This window comes from Trichomycterus rosablanca, chromosome 3 (assembly GCF_030014385.1).
Source record: "Trichomycterus rosablanca isolate fTriRos1 chromosome 3, fTriRos1.hap1, whole genome shotgun sequence".
In the NCBI taxonomy this organism is placed as follows: domain Eukaryota; kingdom Metazoa; phylum Chordata; class Actinopteri; order Siluriformes; family Trichomycteridae; genus Trichomycterus; species Trichomycterus rosablanca.
In genome coordinates, this window is record NC_085990.1 from 11,177,642 (window position 1) to 11,190,232 (window position 12,591).

General features: G+C 38.8%; 1 protein-coding gene across 4 annotated transcripts in view; it reads right to left on the reverse strand.

Moving 5' to 3' along the window:
- The window catches only part of rab11fip3 (RAB11 family interacting protein 3 (class II)), a 33,605-nt gene extending 21,322 nt beyond the window's left edge, over window positions 1-12,283 (reverse strand). For all 4 annotated transcript variants that reach the window (XM_062992662.1, XM_062992661.1, XM_062992659.1 and 1 more), the window contains exons 1-2: window positions 11,062-12,283; window positions 2,079-2,172 (exon numbers count right to left, since the gene is read on the reverse strand). In XM_062992662.1, the coding sequence (XP_062848732.1) occupies window positions 2,079-2,172; window positions 11,062-11,967 (1,000 nt within the window). In that variant the 5' untranslated portion in view covers window positions 11,968-12,283. The remainder of the gene's footprint in view (window positions 1-2,078; window positions 2,173-11,061) is intronic.
- Window positions 12,284-12,591: the final 308 nt, after the last annotated feature.

Sequence of the window (12,591 nt, forward strand, 5' to 3'; positions counted from 1 at the left end):
CTGGGGTATTCCTCCACCGCCCAGTGTTACCCAGTGGAACCGGACCTGCCACGACCCGGACCATTTCATTAATGCTATTACTTAGCCAGGCTGAAGCTTCACACATTCAGAGAGAGCAGATGACAGAGTGAGTAAATATGACAGCAAACAAGAACACGTTAGTCATTCTCTTTGAGTCATCCTGTTAAAGGAGCAGTGGAACATCACACCAGCTCAATAATCACAGAAGCAACACACACACACACACACACACACACACACACACACACACACACACACACACACACACTTGATATGCCAGGTTTGAAGAACGGAAACAATCTGCTGATTTAACTGAGGTTAGAAACCAAACAACCTCCAATTATCTAATTTTACATTATTGTAGAAGTATGTATAGAACACTAATTTAAAGTTTTTCTTTTTCATTTAATTTTTATCAACTGCTTTATGCTGATCAGGTTCGCAACGGGTTCGGTTCCACTGAGAAACATTGGGGGCAAGGCAGAAATACCGGACAGGGCGCCAATCCATCACAGGGCTTTGGCCACTGCTCATGTCTGTGTAGATGCCCAGCCGGCCAACAGCACCACTGAGATTAGAACCCGGATCTCAGTGGTGGTGGCCAAGCTTGATAGACTGCTGCGCCACCTGAATGCACAGTAACATGTTTTCAGAAAAAAATGCCCATCCAAAAACATATATTTAAAACAAACCTTAAACAATTAAGTGAAAATGAGTGTTGCTATCTGTTATTTAATATGTTTTGAATCTAATACAAATGGCAGGACTCTAAACATTTTATTTATTCTATTTTTTGCATTTTCTACTCATTTCAAATTCATGATTGCAACATATATGCTGCTTACACTGCCCTCCACCCACCATCACCCTGACCGACACACATGCAGTGGACTCTAGGAGAGCCATACTGTGTACGAAGAGTCACGTTATGCCATCTGTAAATAATCCACCCCTTGTGCAGCTACCTCAACCAGCCAGCACAGGTCACAAGTGCAGCAGCAATGAGGAATCCCATCAACCTCCCTCTCTCAGGCAAGGCCAACTGTGCCTGATTGGACAATAGCACAACTGAATTTCAAACTCAAGAGCTCAGCTCAGCTCAGCACATGAGACCGCTGAGTCACTCAAGCACCCAGAATAATTGTCAAGAAAACTGGGAATGACTAGGTAAAAAAAAAAAGTAGAAGGCTGTCATAGTATTAGATGTTCTCGTTAGTAACACTAAGATAAAATTCTGCTTGTATCTACAAAATCATGTAAAGTGAGTATCATTAACAGCCCTACAATAAACAAGACAAAAATAGAATAGATATAAAATAATCAACATACGGCGTATGAAACATGATGAATTTCTCTCTAAGCAGATCTCTATTATAAAGCTTTTAAAGTCATTAAAAAGCTATTAAAGAAGAAAAAGCAATGAAGGGGGTTCAGATATCTGTAGTAATCACCCTTCTACAGTGTTATGTGTATATGTGGGCCGATACTCTAAGTGCCTGCGGGTTCTCAGATTACAGAAGCTTTATGCATCTTTAATGGCGACAGAAACCAAAATCAGGTCAGTCTTACATTAGCAAGTCTTTCTCGGTCTGCAATTGTTTTGTATTAATGTGTCTGTGGGGTTCTGATACTGGCTTCTTTATAACTGTAGATTACAGATACACGTATGGATGCCAACTTCTTTTTACCAACCTTCATCAGATGAGGTTTTATATTCAAGCTTTTAGTTACAGGGAAATGGTTACACATTAGTATTGAGAGGCTTGGATAAAAGGAATGTACTGTATTAAATTGTGCAGATGTGTGTTTGAGTGTGTTTGTAAATGTTGCTGTAAATGTTGCTGTTGGTACTGATGCTGTGTGTGTGTGTGAGAATGTTGCTGTTGGTACTGAAGCATCATGAGTGAGTGAGTTTGTGTGTGTAAATGTTGCCATTGGTAATGACGCTGTGTATGTGTTTGTGTGTGTATAAACGTGTGTGATTGTAAATGTTGCTGCTGGTGGTGATGCATCATGAGTGTGTGTGTGTGTGTGTGTGTGTGTGTGTGTGTGTTTACCTCCATTGCTGATGGCTGTGATGCCTCTGTGGAAATCTTCAAAGCTGATGACACCCATTCCACCGGGGTCGAGGAAGCGTGTTAGATCCTTCACCTGAGAAACACACACACACACACACACACACACACACAAACCACGTTAAGCACACACATGTAAGTTTTTTCTATAAATAAACAGCAACCCACAGCAGCAGAATAAACATTAACATAACAAAACAGAATCTGCCTCTGTCCCTCCCACACACACATGGCAAGAAAAAGCGCTACGTGCATCAACACACACCCGTACAGTAAACACAGGAAATACACTGAATTGTCTTCTAATTAGTGCTGGACAATAATTCGATATCGATATATATCGCGATAGAAAATGTTTCAATAACGGTGATATGATTTTTAAACAAATTCGAACGATACATATTACGTCAGTGCATACTTTTTTGCGGAAGCATTTTTGCTCGCAGGTGTTCCCACAGGGACGCAATTCAACAGCGCACCTCAAGCAAGTAGTTCTCCACCAAAACAGTGCAGTAATACACTCAACATAAATGTCAACCACCAACACAATTACAAAAAAAAGTACTAGTACTGAGTACTAATACTAGTGAGTACTAATACAACTAATATTAGTTGTGGCGCGCTACGAGTAAAGGCACGAACGGGCTCCGCGCGTTCCACTGTTGCCAGATTGGGCTGTTTTCCTCCAAATTGGGCGGGATTTTTTTTTGAAAAACAATTTAATAGCATTTAAATAACACGTCTATTGAAACGAGAATATTCAGTTTTAAGAAGCTCCAGCATTGTAGAAGGCTATTAAAAGTAAAGTCAATTTTCACTGCTGATTTGGCTTAATAGTGCTGGTCAGAATGTGTCATATTCTTGAAAGAAAATTAAAATTAGTTTTCCATGCATTCACGCTGGCATGTTCTGGGGTTCAGATGAGTCTCATCAGTACACACAAGTTTGCAGTCAAATGATCAAGTATTGCAAAGGAATATCTTTGAAATTCTTCCTCATAATGTTACGGTTATAGGCTATATTTTAGTTTTTTACTTGTCGGGGAAAATGAGAAAAAATAAAAAGCTTATTATGCTAGGCTTGATGTAATTCTACATGGTACTCACTGCCATAGGTAAACGAGTGAGTGACCAAAACACTACTAGATCAACAGCCACTAGCCACATACAAAAAATAAGTTATCAGACAGTTTCTGTGCCACCCCTGTGAGCAGTGGTCTCAGTCTGGCCACCCATATAGAAATTGTCTGGCTCCGCCACTGTCCACAGTAGAAAAAGAAGCAGACGAAATAGCTGATAAGAGATGAAGGACTAATTCAGTCGTGTATTCAGCTTGTATTTCTTGCCAGAAACCAGAAAAGAGGTTTGCAGGTACAGCCATCCAATTTTGGTGTTTTTGGCAGTTTTTCTGACATTTGTATTATTCATATCGATATCGGAATTATATCGTATCGACCGAAAATAGGAGTTATATCGTGATATAAATTTTATCCATATCGTCCAGCCCTACTTCTAATCATCATATTGAATTTTATATTTGTATAGTTATGTATGTGGGGCGGCACAGTGGCTCAGCGGGTAGCACAGCAAGAAGGACCTGGGTTCGATCCCCAGGTGGGGTGGTCCGGGTCCTTTTTGTGTGGAGTTTGCATGTTCTCCCCGTGTCTGTGTGGGTTTCCTCCAGGAGCTCCGGTTTCCTCCCACAGTCCAAAGACATGCAGGTGAGGTGAATTGGAGACACTAAATTGGTCATGACATTATGTTTGACATTACACTTGTGAACTGATGAATCTTGTGCAATGGGTAACTACAGTTTCTGTCATAAATGTAACCAAAGTGTAAAACATGACATTAAAATCATAATAAATAAATAAATAAATAAATATGTATGTGCTTTATTATACTGTACATCCAGTCAGCCTAATTAATATAATTCATTACATTCATGTGCAGAATTTAACACACAGTCAAACTTCATACAGACAACAAACAGCTTCTGCTTGTGATTTTAATCTTAAATATAAAAAGCAATTTAATCATTCAGCCCTACCAACTGTCCTCATAATAATAAAGCTTGTGTGAAAGACATCCAAGTGTTTACTTTGTGCAAATACAAGCAATAAAGGCATAAAGACTTACATAAAATGCTTATCTACATCCAGTATAACACTAACACACACACACACACACACACACACAACACCATGGAGCAGTTCTAGATTAATAATTAAGGTACTGGACTAGTAATCGGAAGGTTGCTGGTTCAAGCCATACCACTGCCAGCTTGTCACTGTGGGGCCTCTGAGCAAGGGGGCGGCACGATGGCTAAGTGGGTAGCACTGTCGCCTCACAGCAAGAAGGTCCTGGGTTGATCCCCAGGAGGGGCGGTCCGGGTCCTTTCTGTGTGGAGTTTGCATGTTCTCCCCGTGTCTGTGTTGGTTTCCTCCGGGTGCTCCGGTTTCCTCCCACAATCCAAAGACATGCAAGTAAGGTAAACTGGAGACACTAAATTGTCCATGACTGTGTTTGATATAACCTTGTGAACTAATGAATCTTGTGTGATGAGTAGCTACCGTTTCTGTCATGAATGTAACCAAAGTGTAAAACATGACGTTAAAATCCTAATAAACAAACAAACTGAGCAAGGCCCTTAACACTCAATCGCTGGGACTGTACACTATCAGAACTGTAAGTTACTTTGCATAAAAGCATCTGCTAAATGCAATAATTGCCAAACTTTATCTTTTTAGCCCACATGCTAAGTTGACAACCACACATGTTCATTTAAAGCCATGACATAACACTCTCACACACACGCTTCTTCACCCGTTCTGCAGTCAGCTGATATGATCAGAGTCTAGCCTGTAGCCTAGCAACAGGATATCAGGTTTCCAGGGAGACTGAAAGGGGTTTCAGAATTGGGACATCACATACCCACTTTAAGGTACAATAAAGGTTAGGTGCTAAGGGCAGATCAACAACTACTGTAGCAACAACAAATCCTAATCCCAATTCTTAGAATTAGTATCAGGGCTAACAGTGACCTAAAGTCCAGAATTATGGTGCTGGAAAGATTTAGATCAGGTCTAGACTGGAATCACTAAATTTCTGGCCAAAATGTGCCATCAGTGAATGACCAACTTGCATCAGACTGATACAAAAGTCTATACAAAACAAAACGTACAGTGTGTATGTGCCTAAAATCAGAGAAAACCACGTGAGGAGCTTAGATAACATGATGAGCAATCTTAGAATATTTGATTTCATCCTTTAAATTTGTCATCATCTGTATGTTCATGTGTATGAACTGTTTCATGCCAGTCAACATCTTTTAACATGTTCTCACCATATAAAATGTCGTGTATCAGTTGATTATGATGTAGGAATAAAAAGGTCAGTATCTGTCCCAACACAACCACAGAAATTCTTACTAAAACATTTTTGCTAGACCAACACATTACTCATAGTCAGAATCATAACATTACAAAAAGATCCAGCAATCTGAAACTGAAACTAGTATTTTATCAGATTACTTGGTTAATAGACAGAATTGTGAACAGACAAGACCTCAGTTAGAATTCAAATTTGATGCTACAATGAGGCTAATCTTCCACCCAGGCATGCAAATTCAAACACAAGACTGAGAGACCTAAAGAATGACATTTAAAGAGGTGAGAGGACGTGGTACAGTGAAGTGGGGAAACTGTGTGTGTGTGTGTTTCCTGTTGGTAAGTGGGAAATTTATTACCACTACAACAGAAAGAATGAGCAAGCATGACCATGACATTTAGTGTCTGCTAAAAGCTGGAAACTTCAGTTTAAAAATGTGTGAGAACACAAAGTCAGTTATGGAATTTCACAGATTTTTTTTTACCAGCTTAAAAGGGGCTCAATTAAAGTAAAAGCTCCTCGTCAGATGACTTATACTTCCAACCTTACGGACTGCACTTCTGGCATCCTCTTTACTAACAAACATGATATTTTGTTTCTTGTGTAGCAGCAGCATTCATATGCAGCACAAATGCATTTATCTGTTTATATTATTCACATTTACTAATAAACACAATAACACAACTATTCATAGGTCTGATTTAAAATATATGATAGTGAATCTTTACATTTTATAATCACTGTAGGAAGAAAAGTCTTGTATTTTGAACTACAGTTGTCACCGTGTTTGTAGATTTAAGATTTAGCTGCAAATGAAGTGCAAATATTAATAAATGCAGAAATTAATCCTGATATTAGGAAAAGAGCACCAGTATAACTAACTGGTTTGCTAACACAGCTGTAAGAAGAGGTCTGGTTATGCATTTAGAACTTGTATTACATTTGGGAGCTTTTGCTATTATTATTATTATTATATTTTATTATTGATTTAATACTGTAATGACTACTGTCATTTCTTATTTGTGACACCATATATACAACATCTCAAAGCTCAAATCATTTCAGCTTGTCTCGTAAAAACAAAAATACACTGTTTCACTAACCAGAATCCCCTCTCTAATTTGCCATCCTGTTCTTCCTGCAAAAGTGACTTCCTGTCCAGGATTTGCATATGAGCATTTGAGTAAATGAAAAATGGGCTGCTGAACATTCTGTTGCTTGTTGTCCATTAACAGACTGTGCAAGTCTATCTTTTTTATGCTAATCTGTAACTTTACATTTCTTTTGAAAAAAAGGTCATTTATAAAAATAAACATGTCATTATGTTGTATTTATGTCATTATATACGTAGAGTCACAGTTTCAAATAGCATAGCATGACTTTCTGTGCAAGTCCAGGTCAGAAAGGCAGTGGTGCAAACGACAGAGGAATTACAATACAGAGTAACTACATTAAAAGAGAAAAACTATTTACTATTCACAACTATTTACACACTCACAGTACTAAGAATCATCTCATGTAAAATCACTCAGCTAAGAAAATTCTTGCTGAAGATGTGAGCTGTACTATGATTCTGTACTCTGTGCAATACATCATTAGAGTGTTATTACTGTGTAACAGCAACAAATATTCACACATAGTCTGGAAGTCATCTGTTTTCCAAAATTATGTTCCTACACTTTGAAAAATAGTCCTTTTCTGTTCCAGTGTAATTGTGCTCCTATCCATGACATGGTTTCACGAGTTTGGTGTGGAGACACTCCAGTGGCTTGAACAAAGCCCTGACCTCAACATCCTTCCAAAAGCAAGCTGCTTTCACTGAATAGGCAAAAATTTCCAACACACCACAAAAGCTTGCTGCTAAAGAGTGAGAGAGCACTTTATTAATGCTCATGGTTTTGGACTGGAACATTTGTTGCATTGTACTTCTAAAGCTGTTTACACAACCTCCATTCTGCCCAAGCAGAGTCGGCTTCTGATCACCTTCCAGTGACGGGTTGGGACACAGAGGGACAGAGTGTCACACCCCCACCACCCTCTATCACTCATCCTAGTGCCTAGACCAGTCCCGGAGAACACATATCAGACCTCCAACTTGTGAGGCTGAACACTTTTTTTTCAAAAAATTCCCTTCATTTCCCTAATTTTCTGGATTTCAGGTATTTTTATTTACTTCTGTATTTGTTACTGGGTACTGTACTGTGTCCACTGCCTAATGTGTCTATTCTGAAAAGTACCTGGTACTGTATCCACTTCATACAAAACACCATCTCTCCTTTTTAAGCAAGGAAAACATTTGAATATTTACTCCGGTTTGCAGTGATGCTAGGGTTTGGCAGATGCTCTATTTTTTGCATACACAAACTCTACACATGGAAAAGAGGAAACGGGTTCTCTTTAAGCTGTTATTTTTGCACGAAAATACGAGAATGGAATTGGAGGGCAAACTGAGGTTAACCTCGGAAAAATACAAAGAAAAACAAACCTCAGCTCTGCAGCTCTTGGTTCATTCTTTCTTTCTCATCCTGCCAATCTAATCTTTCCTCTGTTAACGTCGGCATTTTTTTGGCTTTGACAAAAGAGCCAGACTTCCTGTACTAATGCTATCCATCCATCCACAGATACACACACATACACACACACAGACTGGATAGTACCTAAAATATAGGTGTTCTATATCAGAACACCAGTTTAAAAGGTAAGTGAAAAATCAGCTGATGAACTTGTGAATGGTTTAATGATTAATGTGGTCACTGTGCTGAATCTGGTTGTAAAACACATATTAAAGACTGCTAAAACCACGTTAAAAACATAAAAGAAAATGAACTGCATCTGCAAATAAGCTGTAAAAACACTTGCACTATTTAAAAAGGCTCAGCAAAAGCCAGTATCAACAACTGCTACTAGTCATGAATGATTTGAATTATAAATAATACTAGTAAGTTAACAAAGCCTAACTTACAACAGTATTAGTACACAAAAAAGCAATAACACAAAAATGAATATAAAAGAGCAGCATGGCAAAAAAAAAAGATGTACAAATGTATTTACATGTTTACACAATTACAGAAACATTGATATTAGTCATTTCTTTTCCATATAGTATCACTACACTAATCTATAAATCTACAAATTGCACATAAATGATCTGAACAATGCACCAAAACCTGTTTAGATGTAACTGTAATATATTGAAACTTCAGAAGTGCTGGAATGACTAGCAAGATCAATTTAAATAACTATGGCATGACCCATTTCACTATTACTGACCTGCAAAATAAACATTCTTAGCTCCAATGCTGCAAATGCTGCACAGTCCTTTTGTCTATGCATGCACCAATCCCACTTTTCCAACTTCTTCAATAAAAAGTTAGAAGTATCACCAATACAATACTGACCCAACACTGGCATCCTAACAGTGACAGAGTTAACTCACTGCAAGCTATGCCAGACATTACAGGCAACTTGTGACCTACATTCAGGCACGTGAGCTATGTGGGGTAGGTCAATATAAACCACCCAACACGTTCATGCACAGTGGCGATCAGATCACACCCCCCCTCAGACATAGCCAATTCGACCTCTGGATCCCAGCAGTAGGCGGCTAGAGTAATTTACTTCTGCTCCACTTCAGAGCCTAGATCTGACAAGACGACCCAAATTCTGTGCATTACCAATCCAATTCAAACCAAAATCAGACCTGACAATAATACTAAACATTAAACTGGTGCATCCAAGTTTTTGTCTGAACAGCTACAACAGAAATATGCAGATTTTCAGGATATACAATTTATATAAAACATATTGCAAGACTTGAACATTATGCTGAGGCTTTTCAACTAAGTGCCAACCAAGCTGTTAAGCAACATTATTTATGACAACATACAGTATACTATCTAAAGATAGTAATGTGTCCATGGGTAGAGATTTAGCTCTACTATTAATACCATAGTACTAAGATATCTGGTGTAATTGGTCCTAAAACAATGCTGTCACCAGAACTGCTTTACACTATTGTAATGTGAGGGAAATAAGAAATTCTAATTAATAATAATAATAATAAGTTCAACTTATATAGCGCCTTTCACCAAGCTCAAGGTCGCTGTACAGTAATAAAAAGTGAAAACAAACGACAACACGCAAAACAAGACAAGGCAAAACAAAACAAAAACAAAACAAAAACAAACCGACAGTGAGTAAGGATAGGTTAGAGATATAAGTTCAAGAAGTAGAATGAAAATGTTGTGAGAAGAGATGGGTTTTTAGAGACACCTTGAAAGCAGAAAGAGAAGAAATAGAGCGAAGAGTCGAGGGCAGAGAGTTCCAGAGTGTTGGGGCGGCAACGCTGAAGGATCTGCCGCCCATAGTGGACATCCTAAATCTAGGAACAGATAGTTGATTCGTGTCTGACGACCTTAGTTTGCGTGATGGTGTGTGATGTGTGAGGAGTTTAGTAAGATAGGCGTAAGACCATGAAGTGCTTTAAAAGTCAAGACCAGAATTTTATATTTAATGCGCATGGAAATTGGCAGCCAATGTAGTTCTTCCAAAACAGGGGTGATGTGGTCAAACTTTCAGGTAAATGTCAGGACCCGAGCAGCTGCATTTTGTATAGTTTGCAGGGGACGGAGGGTTTTTTTAAACATTATCATACAGCTTAGACTGTGAATACTCTTGCAGACTGCCACCACTGTTCACAAACACTACAACACGTGATGATTATTTTTGTGAATAAGACCAACAAAGGAAACAAATTACCACAGGAGATGAGCAGCCAACATATTTAATGTATGCGCATCTAGTTAACAGAACCTATAATTTCAAAAGGATGACTATAAAGGATAACTATACAGATCCTGGACCTCATTAGCTAAAAAATGTAAACAGCAGATGTGATTGAAACAACACTGTGGAGTCTACTGTTGAAATTAAACATCCCACTTGTTATTTTTGTCACTGTTTTAGACAGATTAACTAAAGAGAGTATTGCCAAAGTATTGCCAATTCATGGAAAACATAAAAAAAAAGATTTTTGAACTATCCTGATAATCCTTTTAGTCAATTTTTGGTTTTAGAAGCATGTATTTATCATGATATAACTTTGCCATATTGTCCTTATTTCAATTTAAGCAAAGACACACACAGGCCAAGTTGTCTTGATGGCACAAATAACTACTAGGAATAAAAAGTAGCAAAGAGGCTGTCAAGGCTAACAAACCATAATAATCAAACCATCTAATTAACCCTGTGTATGAGCAACAATTAACAATTTAAATTAAAAAAACAGTGAAACTAAAGACACTACAGCTTGTGTGAGAGTCAGGGAAAAAACTAGTGGTTTGATTCCCCGAGAGTGTGAATAAATAATAAGCTCTTCTTGGGTGTCAGTGAGCTCAAGTTTTCTTTTGGTGTATTGTGACTAAAGGAAAAACCAACAGCCGCTCTATAAGTAAATTACACCCGCAGGCAGAGTTCTAGACTGAATATATCACCAAAACACACAAAACATCAGATAATACATGAGAGAAATTTTATTCAGACCTCATATGAAACCAGGAACACACAACGTAACTCACCTGTTCTGCTCCATATGCAGTGGCAAACTCCATAAACTCCTCAATACGAACAAATCCATCTCCATCCTGGTCCAAAGCTTGGAAAACCGCCCGTAGTGCAGACGAGTCTTCATCTCGATAAGTTGCTGTGGGAACAACGTTGGCACCAACACTTTCACCCCGGATGATATCTGAGTTCACATGTAAGTCCAGAGCCATTTCCACATTGCTGGGATCAATGTTAATGATGTCCTCCTCCATTAGAGGTGGGCATGTTTCCTCCAGCTGGAAAACTCCGCTGGTAGACTCATTACTGAGCGGTGAGAGGCAATTTACCTCTGGATCTGCTACCTGAGAAAGGTCTAGTTGTGTTTGCTGGCCAGGTAGATCAGTTACCCCCTCTGTCCTTAGATCAGCTGACTGACTGAGCCTTGATGTAGCCCCTCCTACCTCCTGCTCCACAGCATTACCAACCTGACAATCGGTACCTGAGAGGAAGGTGGAGTCAGGAAGACTCACAGAAGAATAGGTCAGATTTTGAAGGGTATTTTTGTCCTCTCTTTCTTCATCCTGCTCAAACAGAACTTCAGGTCCTGCATCATCAGAGGAGCCTGTCGATGTTTGTGTATTCTGGTAGTCATCAGATATTTTGTGTTCACTTGTAGTTTCTTCGGGTGTAGTTTTGTGTTCTAGTGCATGCTCGCAGTTATTGGCACCAAAGGAAAGGTCTTCAGATACCTTCTGTTTATTTAGATCGTGGCAGTTTGGCTGAGCTGTATTATTTTCTAGGATGTTTTCTGACATGTAAAGCTTAGTCGGGGCTAATGAGCGTTCATCCTCAGCAGCAAAGATGGGTATGTCTAATATGGCTACATTTGGTATACTGATTGTCTCTTTGTTGCCTGTGTCCTCAGGCAAGTTACCCATGACTAAAGGTGTAGATTCTTCATGTGAAATATGAGGTTGGGATTCAGACTCAGGTAAGATTGTCTTCGCATTTGGGTCAGTTGAGATCACAAGCAAAACATTTGCAGAGGAGATGAGAGGTGGTGAGCTTTCTAAGGCAGGAAAAGAGTCAACAACTGTATCTTTCGTAGAATCAAATGGGTCCCAATTCTGGATTTCACCTGTACATACAGAAAAGTTGGAGTCTCCATTTAGGACATGTGATGTTTCAGATAGATTATCAGTCTCTGAATGATCTGTATTTACACAGTGCTCCTCCTTTCTGTACTCAGGTAGAGAGTCAGTCTGAGGAGAGTGCAAGAGGGAAGAGAATAAGTCCACTGAAATTGTTGGTTCAGGTTCAAATTCCGGTGTAAACAAAACAGCTTGATTAAAATCTGATTTTGTTTCATGTATCAAACTGTTTTTGGTTACTGCATCAGACGGGAAGTCTCTATCTGCATCTTTAATTTCACATGAACTCTCACAATTTTGGTCCAGTAAGCTGCTCTCAGGCAGATCATATGCAGACACACAGGATGATATGTACTCAGGTGGTTCAAGTTTGGCATATAAATCTAATTCAGAATTTTCTAGTTCCGTTTT